At 39.7% G+C, this 23,863-nt stretch overlaps 1 protein-coding gene across 4 annotated transcripts in view; it reads left to right on the top strand.

The window, feature by feature from the left end:
- LOC144014423 (kalirin-like) overlaps positions 1-23,863 on the top strand; it is a 37,134-nt gene that overhangs the window by 9,758 nt on the left and 3,513 nt on the right. The window contains exons 20-56 of one of the 4 annotated variants that reach the window (XM_077514281.1): positions 1,445-1,608; positions 1,703-1,822; positions 1,896-1,975; positions 2,812-2,950; positions 3,220-3,354; positions 3,560-3,713; positions 3,805-3,920; positions 4,572-4,694; positions 5,502-5,684; positions 5,899-6,023; positions 6,350-6,428; positions 7,465-7,574; positions 7,638-7,707; positions 7,798-7,887; positions 8,076-8,168; positions 8,235-8,346; positions 9,015-9,205; positions 9,304-9,405; positions 9,479-9,633; positions 10,646-10,748; positions 12,256-12,417; positions 12,499-12,667; positions 16,461-16,517; positions 17,097-17,200; positions 17,407-17,538; positions 17,992-18,105; positions 18,194-18,264; positions 18,353-18,419; positions 18,493-18,596; positions 19,869-19,938; positions 20,047-20,133; positions 20,358-20,450; positions 20,519-20,569; positions 20,648-20,725; positions 21,297-21,482; positions 22,721-22,892; positions 22,961-23,106. In XM_077514281.1, the coding sequence (XP_077370407.1) occupies positions 1,445-1,608; positions 1,703-1,822; positions 1,896-1,975; positions 2,812-2,950; positions 3,220-3,354; positions 3,560-3,713; positions 3,805-3,920; positions 4,572-4,694; positions 5,502-5,684; positions 5,899-6,023; positions 6,350-6,428; positions 7,465-7,574; positions 7,638-7,707; positions 7,798-7,887; positions 8,076-8,168; positions 8,235-8,346; positions 9,015-9,205; positions 9,304-9,405; positions 9,479-9,633; positions 10,646-10,748; positions 12,256-12,417; positions 12,499-12,667; positions 16,461-16,517; positions 17,097-17,200; positions 17,407-17,538; positions 17,992-18,105; positions 18,194-18,264; positions 18,353-18,419; positions 18,493-18,596; positions 19,869-19,938; positions 20,047-20,133; positions 20,358-20,450; positions 20,519-20,569; positions 20,648-20,725; positions 21,297-21,482; positions 22,721-22,892; positions 22,961-23,106 (4,307 nt within the window). The remainder of the gene's footprint in view (positions 1-1,444; positions 1,609-1,702; positions 1,823-1,895; positions 1,976-2,811; positions 2,951-3,219; positions 3,355-3,559; positions 3,714-3,804; positions 3,921-4,571; positions 4,695-5,501; positions 5,685-5,898; positions 6,024-6,349; positions 6,429-7,464; positions 7,575-7,637; positions 7,708-7,797; positions 7,888-8,075; positions 8,169-8,234; positions 8,347-9,014; positions 9,206-9,303; positions 9,406-9,478; positions 9,634-10,645; positions 10,749-12,255; positions 12,418-12,498; positions 12,668-16,460; positions 16,518-17,096; positions 17,201-17,406; positions 17,539-17,991; positions 18,106-18,193; positions 18,265-18,352; positions 18,420-18,492; positions 18,597-19,868; positions 19,939-20,046; positions 20,134-20,357; positions 20,451-20,518; positions 20,570-20,647; positions 20,726-21,296; positions 21,483-22,720; positions 22,893-22,960; positions 23,107-23,863) is intronic. The other 3 variants (XM_077514285.1, XM_077514283.1, XM_077514282.1) reach the window with 3 other exon arrangements.

The following is a 23,863-nucleotide window of genomic DNA, read 5'->3' as shown; positions in this document are numbered from 1 at the left end:
TGCCCCAAAAATGAAGAGCAAAGCAAGAAATTACCATATGTCCATAAAATTGCCAAAAATATCAGAAATTTGACAAAAAGGCAGAAAAGTTTAAAAATGAAATGAAAAAACAAAGTATTAAAAAATTACATACACAAAAAAAATCAATTCACGGAAGATGAAAGGTGGAAAAAAAATACATTTAAAAGTATCAGATGCTGCATATTTTTCTGTTATGGTGTAGCTCTATAATAATTGGTGCAGTTCTGGATACTCAATAAATTGGAATAAGAATAACACACAGTTTCATTTAATGATAATTTTCAAATGTTTTGCGGCTCTAGACAGATTTTTTTTTTTACTTATTTGGCCTAAAATGGCTCTTTGACAGTAAAGTTTGTTGACCCCTGATCTACACCCTCACCAAATAGAGAGACTGAGAGAGCGCGTTTGCCCAACCCAGTCGATGTGCATTACAGATGTTCAACTTTGTCTCTTGTGGTGTTCAGTCTGCAAGATGGTACTTTTGTTTGTCTCCAACATCAAACCTGACACTGGCAAGTCAACCTCCCACTTGTGAAGGTTGTCTGCCCTCTGTCACTTACTCTGTCCATCCATCTACGGCGGGGCACACCCGACATTAGTCACCAGTCAATCACAGTGCACGCTTAGACAAACACGGATTGACATTCATAGGCACACTTAAAGTCAATTCAGCAAATTACCCTTATGTCTGAATTTAGAGTAGTAGGAGAAAACTGTCCATCAAGTTTATAGAGATGATATTGAGGTGTAGAGTGTTGAAAGATTAAAGTTGCCATCTCTGCTACTAGCTGATAATTTGGTCCTGATGGCCGCATCAAACTGTGACCTTCACTGTTTGGGAGGTTCTCAACTTCTCATCGAAACAATTTCGAGGCCATGGCTGTCACTAAGAAATGTGATGTTGTACCAACTGGGACGACACCTTGGGGCAGATCTATGTCAGGGGCTGGGAATGCCTCACTGCTCCTCCCCTGATGGAGTGACAGGGAAGTCTGGGATTTTCACTTTGGAGCTTGCCGACACTTGAAACATCCATTGCTTCCATTATCAGTACCATTATGGAAAAGAAAAGAACTGTATAGAACAAAATGTGATAGAGGAGAATATGATACAGTAATATAGAGCGGCTGATGTAAGTCTGCCTGCTTCAGTAACATACAGATGATTTAAGGGTGAGGGGGGGTAGAGGAGGATAATGGGGGAGGGAGAAAGGGGGATGGGGTAGCCATGGAAACTGCACTCAGCTGGTCCCCATGGAAACCAGCTCATTGACTTTGCCACGGATACACACACACTCGCACAGCAAGCACATCATTTGCGATTGCTCATTTATAGTAATGTGCTTGAATTTCATTGGTGTATTGTATTTTCTGACAGGCACATGCACATATCTGTGTTTCCCTGTGTGTGCGCGTATCAGGAATCGAGCTGTCAGAGGTGGAGGGCGATCTCTCCTCTCAGGTGGAGGAGCTGCAACGCCTAATGCTGGACAAACAGAAGGAACTGCAGCAGATTGCAGATCACACTCACACACACCTGGAACAGAACCTGCAGCTTAGGCACCTGCAGAACCAGGTCAAACAGGTAACACACAAACACTTGCAGATCGACTGGGTCACCCGTGCACACCTGCAGACCGAATACACACCTTTGGTCCTGACTCACGCGCGTTGCTCAGGTGCTGGGTTGGATCACGGAGGGTGAGGTCATGCTGTCATCCTGCATGCTGAATTCCAGCTGCTTGTCGGAAGCTGAACAGCTGCAGAGGGAACATGAACGCCTCCAGCAGGCCATAGAGGTTACTGCATACTCACACACAAATGAAGGCTTAATGTGTCCATTGGGGAACATCTAACTGGTGTTATGTCCAGGCTCTCCTACATGCCGACTCCCTGCAGAGGACCCACCAGGTGGCGCTGGCTCTACAGCAGAGAGCAGAACTGCTAGTCAGGTTAGTCCACAGACATACTGCATATTAGGCATTGAACTAAAAACGTTTTTGTTGTCGACCACAATGTGATGGAAGTTGAGTCAAAGTCCATTAATCAATGACATAATTGATATTTTCAGCACAACACAGCAGTTCAAAGTCTTTTTTGCACCACAAACCAGTACAAAGATGTTGGACATAACATTTTAGCGGTGAAGATGTTGCTACACTTCTTTCTTTGCCGCCAGTCCCTTGGTGCCACTGGTATAAATATTTTAAGAGTAGCGGCGATCAGAACAGCTGAAACTAGAAAGGCTAAATGCTACTCTCTTCCACAACAAGCTTATTTTCGTACTCTGGGATCCGCGCAGATATATGAAGACTGTGTCGCCTTTTTGGCTGGACAGTTCATTGCTCAACAGAATGTCATTTGGCAAAGGCAGCAGACATTCAAAGCTGCTCTCTGTAACTTACAGAGTTATCATAACTAGTTAACATAACTATAATTTAGCCTTTTTATTTGACCATCCATGACGGAAACATTTTCAAATTACCGGTAGTTTAACGCCTTAGCTGTTCACAATGGGTACTTCCTGCAAGCCTCTGGCTCATAGTTTTCAGACTGGATTTGGTTCGAATTTATTGCCCTCTGTCCGTGAATGTGACGTCATGTGCTCATTGTGTACCCGAAGTAGGGTGTGTGCAGTTTCATTTTTTGTGGTAGGTGGCAGTAGCGATTCGAAATGGAATTTTCTGCATGTTTACCCTTGATTGATTTTCTATTTAGTGTTTTATATCAATTTAACGTCTATGGGTTTTTACTTCTCAGCTGCACCTGTGTTTGTTTGCTGATGTAGGTCAGGCCATTATGATCCAGATGCAGTGAGGTCCTGTGCGCAGACAGTGGCGCTCCATTGGCAGACTTTGATGCTGCGGATCGAGGACCGACTCAAACTGGTCAACGCTTCTGCTGCCTTCTACAGAACATCGCAACAGGTAAGCAGAAGTTTATCAGTGGTCGCAAGTAACGAAGTACAAATAATTTGTTGATGTTTACTATGTACTTAACTTGTTAATGGCATTTGAGGTTTTGACTGGTTGATTGAGATCTTGGGGAATGTCAGTCGTATTTGTAAGATCATTTAGGTAGGGGAGTGAGTTTCACTTGTGTATCCGTAGTTTACCAGAGCATTTTAATAATGTGCGTGAGTGAATTCTGAATGATGTCCCTAATACTGAACTGTGTGTGCACTTTGAAAATGCAGGTATGCGGCGTGCTGGAGAGTCTGGAGCAGGAGTACCGCAGGGAGGAGGACTGGTGCGGGGGCGGAGACAGACAACCTGAGCATCTCCTGCCTCTCATTAATAAACACATGGAGCAGAAGGAGGCCTTTCTCAAGGTGTGGTGGAAAGCTATATGGCTTGCAAACTGGGTGTCTAAGTCCCCAATTGGGGGGGTTATAAAATCATGTCATCCCATTTTTAAAAACTCCTCATCTGGGCCCAAAAAGTTTTAAGAACCACTGCTATACAATAAAGTACAATTGTAAGATACTTGCGAGTCATAATGAAACGTCCTTCACGTTCTTGTTTCTATGGAAACAGGCCTGCACGCTTGCACGACGGAACGCGGAAGTTTTCCTCAAGTACATCCACCGCAACAGCGTCACCATGGCCAACATCTCTGGCCACAATGTCACCGTTTCGGGGGTGACTGAGGTGACTGGCCACTCGCGGGTACCGGAGCAACAGGTCAAAGGTGACGTGAAGCCAACTCACACACGCAGCATGGGAAGATGAGATGTAAGGGAGCCCCAGAAAATCATTCATTTGTGTGTGTGCATGCACAGGTATCCTCAGTGAATTGCTTCAAAGAGAAAATCGAGTTCTCCATTTTTGGACATTAAAAAAGCGCCGACTGGACCAGTGCCAGCAGTATGTCATGTTCCAGAACCACGCACAGCAGGTAATTAATGCCAGAAATTGTTATCTATCTACCTGTATTGCAATTATGAATCCTTACATATTCTATCGCCCTCAATTTTTAATACTTTTCCTCAAGTGACCCAAAATGTACACAAAAGGTTAATATTTTAAAATTTCATTCTTTTATCGTGGTGTTAAAAATTGTGCGTATAAGGACGCTGTCAAATTTGAGTCGGGTGTACTAAAGTTTTGGATTTACTCATTAAATCAAGGAAAATGGTGGTAATGGTGGGAATTTGGAAGCTATTTTTATGTGTCCACCAAATTTTCACAGGTTCTGACAGAAACATGCATTGTTAGTCATTAGAAGGTCATGGTGGGATCTAGAAAAGTCCAAGTCATGGACTGTGAATTTGCACTTTTATGGGACAGTGGGGACAGTTTTCACAAGGGACTTTGAAGCAGCACAGAGAACTGTATGAGTATTTACCACATTTTCATAAATTCTAGCAGAAATATTCAGCTTTTAGTCTTTGAAAGGTCATGAGGGAATTAACAAACATTAAAAGATTACAACAGCATTAGAATGATCATACAAACTAAACAAAAAGAATAGTAGTACTAGTCATATAGAGGTCAGTGCATGCCTTGAGTCATTTATTTTTTTTTAAAATGACCTTGGACTTGACAGGCTCTAGATTGGTTGGCGCAGTCAGGGGACCACTACCTGGCTACACACACGTCACCAGGAGCAACAGCAACGGAGACGCAGGAATTGCTGAACCAGCATCGGCAGTTTTGTGTTTCGGCTAAGGTAAGAGTGTCAACGTAGACGGCCCAAGGCATACACATAGTATACTGGTTTACTTTTGTTACTTTTAATCAGCCTTGCTTAGTAATTCTGAAAGTGTGGTACATGGGCTCCCCCTGTTGGTTTGTAAAAGAAACATTGCCTAAGTTCAGTTCAGTGGTATTTAACTTTTTAGTGGATTTAATCTTGAAGTAGTGATTGGTTTAGTTTTATTTATGTACAAATTTTATGTGGCATTTATAAACAATTCATTCACGTTCTATTTTAAATATATGTGTCCCAAAGACGTATTCATACATTTTTATTTATTTATTTATTTATTTATTTATTTATTTATTTATTTATTTAATATGCTAGAGCATACAGAAGGCTTTGATGAAGCCTCTCAACTGCAGAGAATGGGTGGGAAAAAAATGGTAGTAATTACAAAAAACGGCCAGCAGGTGGCAGCAGAGTATAAGAGATCAACCAGGGCCATGATGAAAACAAGCTGTTTCCCCACAATTCTAAGCAGATTTGTGAATAATGATGAAACGTAATGCTAATTGATGGAAAACGGAAACAGATAGAAATATACTTTAATCTTTCTTTTGGTTGGTTCTATGTTTTTATAGCAATAGAACACAATATTCTGTGGGCCTTGCAAAAATCAGTCAAAATCCAGTAAAACAGCTGGGAGCATAAGGGGTTGCTTCAGTGAAGATGAGTTAATTTTCCAATATCGAGTGTTGATATTCAAACTGTCTATGACTTGGAATTTTGTGTAAAGTGATGACATTAAACATCTGATGCCGTTTGTTCTCTCCTCAGCACACCCAAGAGAAGGTTCACTTGCTCATCCAATTGGCTGAGAGCATGCTAACTAAAGGCCACGCCCACCGCCTGGAGCTTCGCCGTTGTGTTTCTGCCGTGGATAAACGGTACCGGGACTTCACCGTCAGGATGGGCCAGTATCGCCACCTGCTGGAGACGGCGCTGGGAGGATGCGCACAGGTACCGTAAGCGTCAATAGCATTTTCAATCAACCACATCATAGACCTTTCACCTAACTGGTCTGAAAATTATTAATTATTTACTCTAAATGATGCATCTTTGTTCATCAATTTGTGCCAGTGACATGTAGTAAAAAGGCAGAAATTCTTGCCTCTTACCCAAACTTAAAAATAACGTGTTAAACAGATGGATGTTATTTTCCGCCCCCCATTAGGACAACAAGGACTTGGAACTCGAGCTGATTCCCAACAGTCTGTCTGACTCGGACCCAGAAGTCAATCTATCAGACCCCAGCCACCAGGTCAGCGATGAGAAGAGGCGCTCGGCCCGCAAGAAAGAGTGAGTAACTATTTGGTGGTCTTTACCTATTCTCAAAGTGTTACATTGAATCTTTTACCGTAATGTTTTTTTTTTAAAACATTCATTTACATAGAATTTTAATTTAGTTTATGTGCAATGCGTTTAATTTTTTTTTTTTTGTTCCTCAGTTTAAGTGGAGCGTTAATGTTCAAACTATACATGATGTTACAGGTGCTTACAATAATACCAATTATAATGTTGACAAATAGAGCCTCTGCCTTATTTTTCGATGAAAATGTAGTTTAATATTGTTTGAAGTGGTACTTATAAGAACCACTGTATTGTGCTTGATATTTTCTGACAAGTGTGTGCTGCAGGTACATAATGGCGGAGCTGCTGCAGACCGAGAGAGTCTATGTCCGAGACCTTCAAGAATGCATTGAGGTACTACTCAATCCAATTTGCACAGCTAACATTAGTTTTAGCCGGAGGTGGTGAAAGCACTCACACTGTCGTTAAATTGAAGCTCAGAGAAGTGAATAATTAGAAAAAAAGACTGTTAAAGGCATTGAATTAAATACAAGTGGGAAAACAAGTACGTACTCTTTAATGTGCACTAAAGTAAAAAGTAAAAATAAATATCTTTGGTCATTAAAAAATGATTTGCACACAAAATAGACTCTTAAATGTACTCAAGTTCACTAGTAAAAATATATTTTTTGTTGCATTCATATGTACTAGACCTGTTTTGATTACTTGGCATGAAAAATATCATCTCTACATTGAAAATAGATTCCCACTTGCATGTTGGTCATACTGAGAAGAAGAAAAAAAGTTCAAGCTCTCATGCCATCAAAAGCAACTTTTTTTTCATAGCTTTGCTAACTTTGTTGAATGTAACAACAAATAGTTGTTGTATTTTTTCATATTAGATGGCTAATTTTTTTAAGCTGGAGCTTTTTAGGCGAACTCAGGCCTCAAATAGGTGGGCGGGCCCGCCTGGTGGAGCTGCGGTGTAATCTATAATGTAATGCATGTGACCTCAGTGAGCATGTTTTTTTGTTTTTGTACTAGAATAAATGTAATTGCACATCCACTACAGTAAGTGGCAGCGGCGCTCTCATTGTCAGAGCGTGCGTAAGGAGTTTTAGCTCCTTTGCAGAACCGTACTTACAACAATTGAGACAAATTCCGATTTATAGTTGCGGCTGAGAGTTTGCAAATGATTTTCTTCTTCCTGGGGGGTGTTAAGTACCAATACTTAATTTGTGTGGCCACGAATCATTCTTGGAGCTGACAACATCAAACAATTCTCTTAAATATGACCATGGATGGGGAATATCTATCTTAGCTTAATGGTCAGAAAAATCAATCAAATATAAATACCTGAAAAATCTACTTGAGTACAGCAATGGACTATTTGCACCTGGTTACTTCCTACGACTGACACTTCCTTACTGTGTGACCTGACCTGCTGCAGACATACATGTGGGAGATGACGAGCGGCTCTGAAGATGTCCCATCTGGTCTCAGCAACAGGGATGATGTGGTGTTCGGGAATATCCAGGATATCTACGAGTTCCATAACAGGTACAAAATCAGAACAAAATACTGTCTATGTCTGTATGTTTGACAGAGCGATGTCTATTCTAGTATTTTCCTGAAGGAGCTGGAGAACTACGAGCAGCTTCCGGAAGATGTGGGACATTGTTTTGTCACCTGGGTAACCAAATTTAATTTAACAGTAAAAAAAAAAAAAAAAACATTTGATAATGGATCCCTCCCTTAAGTGTGTTCGTGTTCCTCCTTTTAGGCTGACAAGTTCCACATGTACGTGACTTATTGCAGGAACAAACCAGACTCCAGCTTGTTGATCCAGCAGCATGGTGCTGGCTTCTTTGAGGTAGTGCCCCCTTTTTTTTTCTTACATACAACAGTTGTCCAGATCAGTTTTAGTTTGCAGTAGTGTTGTAACACTCCAGACTGGTCTTGTCTCTGACTCGACTCTCAAAATTCTCGGTCTTGCCTCAGGCTCCGACCGTCCAGATAGATTAAGACCAGTACTAGTTTCCAGTCTTGTTGATTTTGCAGGAGGTCCAGAGGAGACATGGGCTCGCCAACTCCATCTCATCAGCGCTCATCAAACCCGTTCAGAGGATCACTAAGTATCAACTGCTGCTGAAGGTGAGCTGGTGACACACGATGTAACTGACCATTGGCTCCATTTTTGACACACGTGCATTTTTGCAGGAGTTGTTAGCGTGTTGTGAAGAAGGAAAGGGCGAGATCAAAGAAGGCCTGGATGTCATGCTGAGTGTTCCCAAGAGAGCTAACGATGCTATGCATGTTAGCATGCTAGAAGGTAACTGTTAGGTTTCCACACCAAAACATATTGAACACACATAAACAAGGATGAGAAGACAAGACATTTGGTTTTTACTCGCAGCGAGGAGAGCAGTTGTCAGTTACAAACTGGCAAAATGCTCTGACAATTCTCTTGCTTCCTCTCTTTTTATTTGGGATTGTTCCCTATCCGGTTACAAAAAATGGTGTTGCACTACTACGTGGTGGGGAAACTGCGTTTTCTTAGATTAACATATCTTTCTGCTTTGATGTAAGTGTGTTGCAAGTAAATATGTGATTATCCATTAGCAATGAAAGTTCTCGTTTTCGCTTCTGCCCCAGACGGTGTGACTCATTTTAAACACAGCCACAGTGTCTGGTACAGTTCATCTGAAGAAATGGGTGCAAAGTAGTTCACTTAAAGTTCATATGAGTGTAAAGCATTTTAGCAAATATATAATAACTTAGATACACTTTAAATGTAACAGTCACAGTGTTTTTTGTTTTGTTTTTTAAATTTACCTACCCTAACCCTCGTGGCAGGGCTCAGTTGCTCTTACTGTACACTGAAATAATGATCTCTCAATTTTTGTTGTTGTTGTATGAATGGTAAAAGGATGATACGCAGGTTAATTGCACCTTCACTGGCCAGTTTGTAAAGGAATAATGATGACGTGCCATTATCAGGTCTTGAAGAGGGTCTTGAGGTGCAAGGTGAGCTCCTGCTGCAGGACTCTTTTCTCGTTTGGGAACCAAAGTCCCTCATCAGGAAGGGGCGTGACCGGCACCTCTTCCTGTTTGAGCTGTCACTCATCTTCAGCAAGGAAATGAAAGATTCATCAGGGCGAACCAAATACCTTTACAAGAGCCGCTTGAGGGTAACACCCGCTGAGTCTCCACTAGTCATGCATGAAGACAGCTGGATTGGGCCTATGCTAAATTTTTTATTATTTTTTTCCTCCCCTCTCCATGTCAGACATCAGAACTTGGTGTGACTGAGCATATAGAAGGGGATCCTTGTAAATTTGCGCTTTGGGTTGGAAGGACGCCAACTTCGGACAACAAGACGGTTCTGAAGGTAAATGTTCAGTTAGTTCCGTTTCTGATCCGCGACGTGACTCGTCATTCAACCTATCGCGTTCTCCCGCTAGGCATCGTCTTTGGAGCTGAAGCAGGAGTGGGTCCGAAGCATTCGCCAAGTGATCCAGGAGAGGCGGGGTCACCTGCGGGGGGCGCTCAGGGAGCCCATCCCCCTTCCGAAAACCCCCAATCTGACTCTTGGGCGTCAACGCAGTATTACACGCAGGTCAGCATGCATTTGCTCTGTTACCTACAATGGGCAAATAATCAATTATTATTATTTTTTATATTTATTTCAAAGGAATGGGAAAAAGTTGTGGACACCATTATGCTCGCCACCAGTGTTTCCATGTTGCCCTCTATTATTTGATTAGTATGCCTAACCCTGCTGACGTTTTTCACTAAGCGCATCCACAAACTTTCACTGTAAAAAAATGGGAATAGATATTTACTTGAAAAAAATCTAGGAAAATTTTTTTAACATCATAAATTCTAGTTAAACTCTCGAGTGCATCAACCTTTATTCAGCTTTTTCAAGTTATATCACCCAATATCACCCCCCATTTTAACAGTGTTTACAGCTGTGGTTAGCAAACTTTTTAGACCAAGTACCACAATAATGGCCAATAATGACACACAGTAGTGTTGTCAACCAAAGTGTTCATCAAAAACTAGTAGATAGACTTTATTCCTAAAAGGTATATTAAAGTATATAAGTATAAAAAAGTTTAACTTGGGTCAAAAAAGGTTGGCTACCCCTGTGCTAGGCTAACCTGCGTCACACCAGCTATGAGCTAGCTGGCGCGGCTAAGAACTACTGTGATACAAATTATTTCTAATTAACTTATTTTCACATTCATCTCGATGAATAAGCTACACTTTTGACAAGTATTGTTGTCACTAAAGAAAGACGAGAATGAGAAATTGAGAAGCCCTGCTAACTGCTAAGCTAAAGTGAAATTCAGAATGGCGATACACCTCAATAAGTTCTTAGGTGGTCCAGTAGGCTTTTAACATTAGTTTGCCTGACTTTTTAACTTTATTATCAACATAGTTTAGCTAATAGACTACAAAACCGATTCAGAAGTTTATACCGCTATCGTGAATGGCTTCAAGTTATACCGTGATGTAAATTTTAGGTCATATACAGCAGCCCAGCCCTGTGATCCACAACAGGGAGCCAGCTTTCCACACTTTGAGAATAGCTGCTTTACATTTTAACACTTCCTGTTTGACAGAGAGACCAGCGAGGACGCCGACAGTTTGGGTGACGCCAGCAGTCAGCCCGACACAGTCTCCATCGCCTCCCGAACATCCCAAAACACCGCAGACAGCGACAAGGTATCGCACAGTCACAAGCTCTGTGTGAGAGGCGTGTGTGGAATGACCTCACCACTGCTGCAACTGGGTGTGTGCATACATGTTTGCGTGCGTGTGTTTGTGTGTGAGGGGGTTTCCTCCCTTCATGGTCTCACTGTTCAAGACAACATCACGTCGTTGCTCTGCTGCAGAGGTATGTTTTATTTCTTTATGTGACAGTGAGCTCATCTCAACTTATATCAAATCTTTTGTGTCTATTAGTTGTATATAGAGTGGAGACATTTTATCTTGCGTATTTTAACCAATGAACATATAAAACAGTCTAAAGCAGTCTCTTTTGACATGATGCCAATCAGATTCTGAATTTCTACTTTACTTGTAGACCAGTGGCCCCAAACTTTTTTTGTACCAGGGACCAAAATCATGCTGGTCAATTTTGGCATGGACCAAGTAGGGGTGTGTTCAGTGGGCGGGGCCACTTCATGAACACTATAACAGTGTTTCCCAACTGTTTAAGGCGCATATTCTACATAAGAAAAATATCACGGCACATCACCAAGCAAAAAATGTTGGAAGATACTGTATGAGTGAGCCGACTTCTGAGACACAAGCAATTGTTTGGCCTTTTTTTCTTTCTTTTTTTGACCTACTTATGATTTGTCTTGCATTATTAATTTATTTACTTATTTACCTACTTATGATACTTATTCATTTATTCTTTATTGCATGACTGGTTTTTACTCTATTTAGTATGCAGCAATAGTTGTTTTAAAAAGTGCTTTATAAATGAAATTGAGTTGAGTTACTGAGTCCCTTTACTGACCCTTCCCCGTGTATCTCCTATAGGGGTGTTAAAAAAAAATCGATTTGGCAATATATCGCGATACTACAGCACGCAATTCTCGAATCGATTCAACAGGCAGCCGAATCGATTTTTTTAATGTACATTTTTGATGGAAAAATATTCAACAAAACGTCTAACTTTAACACCTTAAGCATGGAAGAATGTTATATTAATGGAGCATTAAGCCTTAATACTTTATTTCATTGCTGTTCTAACATGAAAAAGGTTACAACCTGTTTGTTAAATACAGTGGCTCACAGTTATAAAACTGAAGTTTTAGATCAATAAATAAATAAATTTTCATGGTATTTTCTATATTTGAGTAAAAAAAAAAAAAAAATCGCAACAATCGACTTGTAAATTCATATCAGGATTAATCGCTATCGAATCGTGACCTATGAATCATGATACGGATCGAATCATCAGGTACTAGGCAATTCACACCCCTAAATTATCCCACATATATAATCTTTAATACCACCCCTAGGTGGCCACAACACACACACCAGAAGAATCTGAAAGTTGATATTTGAGAGTAACTTGCAAAAGACTTCAGAAAAATGTACTTAACTACATTAACGTAGTGTGTATGTATGTCTTTACTTCCCACCACTGGCTGTGTCGGATTCTGTGCAAACTGGGCATTGCAATAATCCACCTGCATGTTTGTGAACATGCTTCTAGCTGTCGGGAGGCTGCGAGTTAGTGGTGGTATTGCTGGATTTCTCCTCTGGATCGCCTGGCGAGCTCAGCGTCCGCTGCGGTCAGACTGTGGAGCTAGTGGAACGCTCAGCGGAGCGACCCGGCTGGTGCTTGGTCCGAACCACCGATCAAACTCCACAACAGGTAAGAAGCTCAGACACATTCGTGGCGGTCCACATTTCAGAAACCGCCGTGTTGATCGGGACTGCGTTTTCCTCCCACCAGGAGGGTTTGTTGCCGATGAGCGCCCTCTGCCTGTCGCACTCGCACAGTGCTGCCGACATGGAAACATTGGTCCCGGCGTCCCCTGCCTCCTCGGGCAACGCCCCCTCTTGCATCACCACCACCTCCTTGAGTGCCTCCAATTCATCCTCGCTGCCGAGCTCTGGGAAGGGTGAGTGTCTTCAGGAACCCGGATTCTCCTACCCACACACCCATTTCCCCTATCTGCCGTCCGTTTGACTTCCTGTTGAGGCATTCTGGTCAACATGGTGCATATTGAGGGTCTTTCCTGTCTGTGGTCGTGTCAACTAAATCAGCGGTTTAACTGTTGTCACACCGGGAACCATATTTTTGACAATGTATTGTTCAAAAATAGCCTCAGGAAACATGGATAACATTTCTAAATATAACTACACTATGCTTACATGTTCAAAGTGCCTTTTAGAGCACACGGTTATAGATGACACCTGCAAGTGCTTATATTAAGTTAAATATAACAATTATACAAAATACAACTTTATACAAAGTCGTATATCGGTACAGTCAAAAACCAAGGACCCCCTGTAATTTTTTGCTACCTGTCTGAGACTGTGACCCACTCATAATGAATCCGTGACCCTCTTTAGGTCCCGATCTACTAGTTGAGAACCGCTGCTCTAAATATTTCAGAGCAGCTTAACATGAAAGATTCATCACGCTTGTTGCTTTGTCAGGACATGCAAGCCTCAAATACTGCATGTATGACATCTAGAAATGGATAATATCTAAGCTGTGGATAAATACCATAATCAGTTGCAGGCAACTGAACTACCATCACCTTAGCATCGACTACAAAACACACACACAAAAACAATGAATGAGCACAGATCTGCATTCAGTCACAAAGAATTTTCCAATCAACATCCCAACTCTGTTTTTTGCCCCCCCCCAAAAAAATAAAAAATCATAGCTAGTGGGGGACAAAAATTGATTTTTGTTCCATAAATACAATATAGGCATGTGTCAAAGGCAATTTATTGTTGTCAGTTAACATAATATACAAGTTTTTGGAATATGGGGTGGAGTTAGGGGCCAGTAGTGGATGAAGACCCAAGAAGATATTTTTTGAATGTACAATTTTAACTGTGTGAATGTAACAACTTATCACATTTGACTGAAAAAAAATGTAAATAAATAAATACAGAAAATTTGTCATTTTGTCAATATTAAAAAATTAAATACATTTCAATGTAGCAAGTTACCAAACTTAGGAAACTGAAAATGTAATAAAACAAGTTAAGTTTTGTGACAACCATGCAAACTTATGAAAAATAAATTGTTTTAAAAAAGTTAAATGAGAATTCGATGCTAATTATTTTAGTTAAACATTTTAAATACATTTGAATGTAAGTTATCAAACTTTTCTTTAAAAAATAAAATGTAAAAATAATTACATAAAAATGTGTCACAATTTGTAATTAATTTAAGATACATTTAATGCAACAAGTTATCACACTTTAATTTAAAAATTAAATTGTAAAAAAGTTACATGATTTTTTTTTTTATTAAAAATTGTAACCACATTTGAATGTGACAAGTTACACTTAAAGGCGAAGTCAAGTCAATAATTTTCTTTACAATAATATACTCTATGTGCCGCCATGAGTCTAAACATGGCATTCAGATTAATAACATCACAGTTGCTCAGGTCTCATCTAGCGACCTATCACTGATCACCTGTTTTCTGGGTTCGGTCATGTGACATTTGCAAGCTGAGCCCTTAGGCACTGTGATGTCATTTTCAGTGGGCAACAAGTGGTCAAATGGCTGCCACCTGAAATGGATACAAATGAGTGGATTTTGCTGCTTAATTCATATTCCACAAACACCATCTTAATCAGAATACTGTACTGTGTTTAGACAAGTGGAGGCTTATAGAACATAATATTGCACAGAATAGTTTTCAATTGCCTTCTGCTTTGTGTTTGTCTGCATGTGCCCTGCGACTGACAAGACAAGCACTGTAGAAAATGGATGAATGAATTTTTTTATTTCCACTTCCTTAATCATGAATTTCACATGATGTCACCAACCCATCTTAAAGCACTTTAGTTTTGTTGTTGTCACTAACCAACTAATCACAGCTCATCACAAGCCACACTCCCGTATACACCCCACCTCTAAGGCTAAGCCCCACCCCTTTACTGGTACTCCTCTGGACTTGGGTCTAGCTGTTCAGAACGAGCGCGCCGCTTATCTGTGGGTCTCCCCGACGTCTGCTTTGTCCACATGGATGCGCACTGAAGCATGCGGCGCGGCAGAAGTGCATGCTGGGATTGTTCTATGGTGTGGGGCTGGATTACGTGTGAGGACGGGCGAGGTGGGTCCGATACTCAAGTGTTTTGTGGGAGAGGTGGTTAAACATTGACAGCCAGTGTGTTGACGTGTAACAGGAATGTTTCAGGCGTGTTAGACTGGACACGCAGGTTTCTTTGTCCGTGTGAATCAATGTGACGCGTACACCTGATGTATGCAGATGTGTCAAGTATTTCCCAACCTTTATGGACATTTAAAAAATGTCATGGTGGATATGTGGGGTAGTATGTCCTGTACATTTTTGTAAAAACAATTCTTTTAGAGTAACAATTCTTTGTTTCGGATCCTCAGAAACTTCTTTGCCATATTTCACTTCCAATGGCCAGTATGAGTGAGTGTGAAAGTGATGATACTTAACTGAGCACACCTGTTCCCTAGTTACACCTGAGAACTTGTAACACTAACGAGTGACATAACGCTAAGCAGGGGAAATGTCTGATTGGGCCCAATTTGGATATTTTAATTTAGAGCAGGGGTATCCAAACTTTTTCATTTGAGGGCCACATCCAGAAAATCAGAAGGACGCAAGGGCCACATAATGTTATGAAGAGAAATTGTGCTTAGTCCTAAAAATTATACAAATAATTTATTTGTGCTTTTGCATATTTAGAAAAATGCTACAGTATATAAACCCATTTATTTGTGATATGGTAGTCGGGTTATTATAGTTTTGGAGTTTTTCATTTTAGTTAGTTTTTATTAGTTTTCAGGGTGGTTCTGTTAGTTTTTGTTAGTTTAGTTCATTAAAAAAAAATGCTTAGTTTTAGTTTAGTTTGTTAGTTTCAGTATTAGTATTATTATTAAATATATATATTTTTTAAATGTGTATCACTTGTGCGCAATATTTAAAAAACACCATGGGAGCGACGTCATCTGAAGGTGCTTTTCTATTGGCTGGTGATGATGTCACTTCTGTGTGACATACTTTCAAACGTCATTATTCCGGTTTATATCAAAATAAATCTACTAAAAATCACATTTAAAATCATCCCCAAAGGCTCATGCATTACATTAATTACTAAAGACTAAAACGAAGGACATGTTTGCTATAATTATAGTTAGTTTTAGTTAGTTTTTGTAAACATAAAATGTAGTTTCAGTTAGTTTTCGTTTTTTAAAAAGCATTTTTGTTTTTTTTTGTTGTTTTTTTTGTTTTTTTTTCGGTAACAATATTGTTTTTTGAATTTTAGTTTTAGTTTTTTTTTTTTTTTTTTTTAATTAGTTTTAGTTCGATACCCTCCCTTCTTACTTTGACCATCTCCAAACATTTTATTTTATTTTATTTGAACTGAGTCAAATGCCATTTTTAGCACATGTCGCGGCCACTAAAAAATGGACGGCGGGCCGCAAATGGCCCCCGGACCGTAGTTTGGACACTACTGATTTATGGGGTGTACCCACTTGTGGTTTGAGTGTTATGTCTTCATATTTACAAAACTATAAGTGGTGTACCAGATTGTGTGAGATCATACCTTTGGTGTCTACTGGAAGATAATTTAAATGGTATGCCTGCCATTATGTACTGGCATTCTGTAGGTGATGAACTAAGATACATTATTTGTCGTAAATATTTTTCACTTTAAGTGTATGTACCTGTGTGTTTGTCTCAGCAGATTCTGGACCATTAACCCCTGAGACAGTTGCACTGCACACTCAACCCACTCCAAGTAAGACACAATAGAAAATGAACTACTGCCTAGTTTTTCATGGGTGTGTGTGTGTGGGGGGGGGGTACTCGAGTCACATGACTTGCATCAGTAGTATGTTGCCAGTTTTAGGACTTGGGACTTGCTTGTCTAGATTCAACCTTGACTTTGTGTTAATGAGACTCAACTTGAACTAAGTTGATAAGTCTTGACTGTTTACATTTGAAAGTCAGACTTTTCAAGATGGTGTGCCATTTGTTTTTAAGAGTTGTTTTTTTTGTTTTTTGGGAAATGAAGACTACAACTCCAAAAAATTGTTACATTTAGAATCAATGATTTTTTTCATTAATCAAGGGGAGGAAAAGAAAAAGAATGGCAACATATGCAAGGTTTAAAACTCAAAGTTAAGAAACGGGTACATCTAACGTCATCCATTGATAGAAAACCCACAGAGACATGTAAGCTATATTTACTTCATCTTGACTTATGACAACCCAAGTAATGAATTGACTTTGTTGATTTTGGCCAGTAACTTGGGACTTCCCTAAAACTTGACAATATGAGACTTATGACTTGACCTTACCTTGTCTTTCCTCCCAGGTGGGACATCCACTGTGGTCTCCAATGTGGGTGGGACTCCAGGGGGCGCTGCCAGTTCACCAGCACCGAAACGTAGCGGCTCAGGGACAGGAAACACCTTGAAGGTAAAGAGGACTTTAGGTCATTTCTGATGATACTAGTCAGACTCAGATTCATGCTATGACATACTATCGACAGTATCTTGCTAGCTAGCTTGAACCCTGGCATTAATAGTGAAAATTCAGAAATAATTAAAAAATCTTAAACCACTTTCATACCTATTATACCATAATCACTGCCTAACTTGAAGGTAATGTGTATGTCATCACAGCGCTGGTTGACCAGTCCTGTTAGGAGATTGAGTCAAGGAAAAGCAGATGGACAGAAGAAAGCTCCAATTCGAAATAGGAGGCGGGACAACAGGCCAGAAGTGAATATGCCCCTCACAGGGAACTCAACAATGGTACGAACACACAAGAAAGAATGAAACTGCACACAAGGCAAAAATCTGGCTATCATTCAGTCTTTATATTGTTGATTGACATTCGAAACAAAACAGACAATAGAAAGTGACTGATAACAGTGGTGCCTTGAGATACAAGTGACTTGAGTTATGAAGTGTGAAGCATCATTCTGCCGATTTTTTTTGTTTTGTTTTTGTTTTTTTTATGCTTTGACTAAAACAGAGAGAACTACCCCTTGTATAATGAAAACAACCACGTACAGTAGCTTAGCCTGTCAGTCCGCTAACATAAATACTAACACTAGCATCAACCCTAACACTAGCATGTTTTGTTGTTGTTGTTTTTTAATCCATTTTCAAGACTGCCGGCCCACAACTCAGACAGATTTTTCATAGTAGGCCTATATTAGGGAAAAAGACAGCAGATTACTTTATTTTTTTATTTTTGCAAAGAAGACCAAGAAGGATGAGGCGGCACAAAGCGGAGGAGAGGAGGAGCCAGAAGAAGAAAGTCACACCCCTTTACCGCCTCCCATGCAGATCATTAAAGATCCGAACAACACTGCGGTAATATTTAATGACCACTTTTTTTTTTTTTTTTGGACTCCCTGGCTGCAATGTGTTTTGTCTTTATATGACTGTCATTGGTCCGCAGGCCCTCGACTCGGACCAAAGCTCTAATGAGTCGGACAGTGAGCAGCAAAACAAAGCTATGAGAGGACGCATGTGAGACCAAAGCACTCCTCGTGGAGAAGGATGACTAATTTAGCACTCTCAATGTGGTGAGCTTAACATTGGGTGCCTCTCTGTGTAGGTTTGTCGTGAACGAGATGGTCCAATCAGAGAAGGACTACGTGAAGGACTTGGGCGTCATTGTTGAGGTTAGATGCCAAATGTGTACACCGTAATTCACAATTTATTGATGTACCTGACACCTATGCGTGTGTGTGGCAGGGCTTTATGTCAAGGTTGGATGTCAGAGGGATCCCAGAGGACATGAGGGGAAAAGACAAGATTGTTTTTGGCAACATCCAGCAGATTTATGACTGGCATCGCGAGTGAGTGACAGTTACTGTATATGGGTCCTGTAGAGTTGGAGGTCAATTGATATGCCAACGTTTGGGAAAATTGGTTATTTAGGTTATTAAAAAAAAACAAAAAAAACGGGCACTCAGGCAACTGAAACACATTATATTTAAAAAAAATAATAGCAAATAAATATTTTTAAAAGAATTATTTCAACAAATATAAAAAGGAGAGATATAAAATAGAAAATTTAAAAAATATACGTATGGAGTTTAAAAGCTTACAAATTTAAGCCCACCGCAATACCTGTGTACTCTGTACCGTGTGTATATATAGGCAATTGTATTTATTCACAACTGATTATGCAATTGAATACTTGATAGGTTTTTGTAAGGATGATAAAAAAAAAGTTAATGATCCAGTTACAGTATGTGTATATTTCATCCATCCATCCATTTTCTTGACCGCTTATTCCTCATAAGGGTCGCGGGGGTGTATATTTCATATATAACATATTATGGAAATTCATTATTTACATGAAAATCATGCAGTATGAATAATGAGGATTGGGTAGATATTTTTTCCAGGAGGCATAAAAAAAATCTATAAACAATAATTAATTAGCAATTAAATTAAGAATGTTATATTTGAATACTAATTGAAATTTATCATTACTCCAATCACATAAACAGGGTTTGAAATCAATGCTAATGTTATGGCATTTGCTGATGAGTACATGCTAGCTGTGTTAGCTGCTGTGCTCACTGGTCAAGAACAAACTTAGCATAATATATAGAAAAAACGTAATACATTGTCTTTTTCTGATATGAGTAAAAGGGTTACGTTCGTTTGAGGGACACTATTATGGTTGGGGGAAAAAAACAGAGTAGGTCTACTCAGGGTGAGAGTATTTTTGTGCTGATTCATGTAGCTCACTTTCTTCTCGTCCTCTAGATACAAAAAGTTTTAGTAAAAGGGTTGTGTTTATGTTGAGACAAAATTTCTAAAAAAATAATTACTACTACTGCTACTACTACTACTGTCTGTGATAAAACAAACACTTTAACAACTAGACTACCGCTAAGTGCAATTTCTAAGAAATTGTGTGGGAATGCTGAATGCTTTCAGCATTCCCACAATTACAAGACATACCCACAAAATCATACCAACAGAAGCTGATTTCAAACTTTATTTTTACTTTTATTTTATCCATGATTTTAGATACAGTATGTAGGTTGTAAGAATCACTATTTATCACTCTCATGCATTCACACACAACACACTCGTTGTATGTTGTCCTCTAGTTTCTTCCTAGTCGAATTGGAGCGTTGTATTCAAAACCACGACCTTCTGGCCGACCTCTTCATCAGACATGTGAGTGAAACACTTTTTTTTTTTTTTTTTAAAGCGTTCATAAACCAATAGACGTGAACAGCGCATGTCACTGATTCTCCTCTTCTTGTTTGTGTGTGCGCACTGCAGGAGCGTCGCCTTCACATGTACGTGGTTTACTGTCAGAACAAGCCACGGTCAGAGTACATCGTCATCGAGTATGAGACCTTCTTTGAGGTACTGTATATTTCTGCACTTGTACTGCATACCTTAAAGCAGGGATTGGCATCAACTGTGTCTCTTGTTTTTGTAGCCAACATTCAAAGATGGAAACGATAACCATACCATGAATACAATTACATAGATGGTCCGAGTACATGTTGGGAAAACTTGCCGTAGATGACGTCAGTTTATATTCATCCACTGTTGAAAGTAGTCCTGACTCATTTATGCATGTACAGGAAATCCAGCATGAGATCAGCTGTAGGATGTCCATTAGTGATTACTTAATCAAGCCCATCCAGAGGATCACCAAGTATCAGCTCCTGCTGAAGGTCAGTCACATGACATGTTACGTTTACGGCGCTTTTCAAATATTTAAGATGGTTTGCATGCGCCTCAGGATTTCCTGAAGTACACGGCCAAAGCCGGGCTAGACTGCGAGGAGATCGAGGTTGGTTTCTAAAGTGCTAACTAGACAAGCCTAACTCGACCGTTGTATTAGTCACCACCTGCTTCAATGTTTGTGTAGAAAGCACTGGAGCTGATGTCGCTGGTCCCCAAGCGCTGCAATGACATGATGAATCTCGGCCGCCTGCAGGGATACGAGGTATGATTATACACAAGAAACGTCTGAATTACTTCCAAAATTCATAGGTGGGAGTAAGTCTCAAGTTTTAAGCCGGTTTCAAGATACTGTGGCAAAGATCAAGTAAGTCAGTATTTTCTCACCAGGCATTGGATTCTACCATGATAATGATGAGCAAAAAGTGTTGCAATTGCAGCACAAAACGTGTTACAGTATTTTGAAATTCTTGAGTAAATGACTGGCCATGTTAGTTAGCTAGATATCTACCTTAGTAGCAATTTCATAGTATTTATTATTGCACCAAACTCTCACAGCTGGTTCCAAAAGTAAAATATTAACATTACCTTGCATTTAAATGTGATCTTCTAGTAGCGGTCTGGGTATGCATATTTTGCATATTCTTCCTCGACTACTTTCAACCAAATATGTTGAAAAAGCATCAGAGGTTTATCTGATGTCCTCTTCCATTTAGCGTGCACTACCTTGGCGACAGGAAGGCCAAATGTGATCAGTATATGGCATGACAATGCTGAGCGTGCTTCAGTTCTTCAGAGTTTTAGCGAACCTTGACCCCACGTGTGTCTGTCCTCAGGGGAAGTTGACCTCTCAGGGCAAGCTGCTGCAACAGGAGACCTTCTGTGTGTGGGAGCAGGATGGCGGAGTTTTGTCTCGGAGCAAGGAGCGCCGGGTTTTCCTGTTTGAGCAGATTATCATCTTCAGCGAACTCCTTCGCAAAGGATCCAACAATCCAGGATACCAGTTCAAGAACAGCATCAAGGTCAGACTGGGCTGACTGGTCAAGAAGTTGTAGAACTGTTCAGTGAAGCCACGTTTATCATGGAGGATACTATCCAGACCCGCTCACAATCTGTTAATAATAATAATAATAATAACAACAACAAAAAAGATCTGATAAGATGAGACCACATTAAAAAAATGTTTTACCCAATTTCATTTAACACATTAATGCTCACAAAACATCAAGCTGTTTGTCACATCCAGTTTAGGTTTACAGACCTTACCTTTTTTTGGAAAACATACCGACCCGGGAAAAAAAAAATTGATTGATCGCCCTTATATTTTTGTCTATCAAATATTTTGGATATTAATTTAATTCTATTTTATTATCATTATTTTAAAATCTACAAAGATTTGAATACTGTCAGTGTTTAGGCCTACTGTATTTAAGAGATAAGTACGGTATGGTAACGTTTATCTAGTGCACGTATAAAGTGTGTGGTGAGGTGTTAGCCTGAAAACATATCATAAATGAAAAAAATATATAGTATAAACGAAAAATATATATATATGGCGCGGTATAATAAGTACATTAAAAAAAACATACTTTTAATGGGAAAAAAGACTAAATTAAAAAAACATAAATGATCAATGAAAAAGCATTTATAAAAAATAAAAATACAAAAATGTAAAAACCATATAATAAACGAAACATATAATTAACGGGAATTAAAAAAAAAATAATTAAAATTAATAAACTGGCACATAAAACAAAAGGGAATTAAACACTGTTTATTTAAAACACAAACACATTAAACCAAACCATATAACAAAAGCCTGATAACATAATGTGAAGCATTAAGACGGGCGACCTTAAATTAGCCTTAATGTTACGGTAAGTATACCTTCAATTACTTTAACATACGTGAAGCAACTTTTGCAGACAGCAAAAGAACTCAGCATCGTCTAAAGACCAAAGTCCAAAGACCATAAGTTAACAAATGTTTGCTAGCTTAGTGCTAATTTATAATGCGAGCAATCATAGACAAGCAAATGGCAATTAGCATCGATGTTACAGAAATGATAAACCTTCAAACAACTGCTACTGTAACACACAAAGCAGTAAATTAACACTAGGGCGCGACTGACATTAGTTCAGCTGATATTTTTTGCCAGCTTTACCATATAAGACAAAGGTAATGACATTCACAGTCCCCCTTGGGGGATAAGCCTCAAAATCTGCAATTTAGCAGGGATTCACTCTCATTTGGTCTTCAGGTGATTTACCTGGCCATGCAGGACAGCGTGGAGGGAGACCCCTGTAAGTTTATGTTGTGGTCTCGCGGCTCGGCGGAGCGCTTCACGCTCCAGGCGTCCTCCACTGACATCAAGACCACCTGGGTGGAGAACATTGCCGCCCTGCTGGACGCTCAGAACAACTTCCTGTCTGGTGAGTAAAGAGCCGGACGCGCTGCGTCGCGCCGTGAACCTCGCTGACATTTTAACATTTTCGTTTAGCTCTCCAGTCTCCTATCGAGTACCAGAAAAAGGAAGGGGGGATAACGGTGACCCGTCCCCTGTCGACGGGGCGATCGCCTTCAGCCCCGCCCACACCCAATGGCCACGCCCCTCAGCCATTGCCAGACAGTGATCAGGGCGTCCAGGTGGGAATCAAACCTTAAGCGGTAAAAACTGCACAAGTTGACATATGAGTGCGACTAGTGAAGCACTAGACATTGAGTAGGGTTTTTTTTTTTTTTTTTTTTTTTTTTTAACTCATTCACTCCCAGCCATGTTCACTGAAGCAACCCCCTTTGCTCCTGGCTGTTTTACTGGATTTTGACTGATTTTTGGCCCACAGGATATTGTGGTTTACTGCTATAAAAACATGGAAACTGCCAAAATAAAGATTAGTCTATTCTTTCATCAGGAGAACAAAGTATATTTGTATCTTTCAGTTTTGCAACAATTAGCATTAGAATATAACTAAGTTTCATCATTATTCACAAATCTGTTAAACAGTGGGGAAAAGAGCTTTTTGCAGCATGGCCCTGGCTGATCTCTTATACTCTGCGCCCACCTGGTGGCCGTTTTTGTAATTACTGCCACTGCTTTAAGCAACCTCTTCAGGTCAGAGGCTGCATCAAAGCATTTTGTATGCACTAGCATAAAAAAGGGATGAAAGTATAAATATGTTTTTGGGACAGTGGAAATATTTAAAATAGAACAGCTTTATACATTTTTGGACTGGGAGCAAATGAGTTAAAAAAAAATAAAATAAAAATTCACTCTTAAATACCAAGACAAAAGTGGCCTCCTACATGTTTAGTTAGCAAAAAATACGCCAATTAGTCGGCAAATATTAGCTCTTTTAAAATTGGCGAAATGTATTGTATTTGCATTCATTTCAATGGGGAAAGT

Source organism: Festucalex cinctus, chromosome 2, assembly GCF_051991245.1.
Source record: "Festucalex cinctus isolate MCC-2025b chromosome 2, RoL_Fcin_1.0, whole genome shotgun sequence".
In the NCBI taxonomy this organism is placed as follows: Eukaryota; Metazoa; Chordata; class Actinopteri; order Syngnathiformes; family Syngnathidae; genus Festucalex; species Festucalex cinctus.
This window is presented reverse-complemented; position numbering and strand designations above follow the sequence as displayed.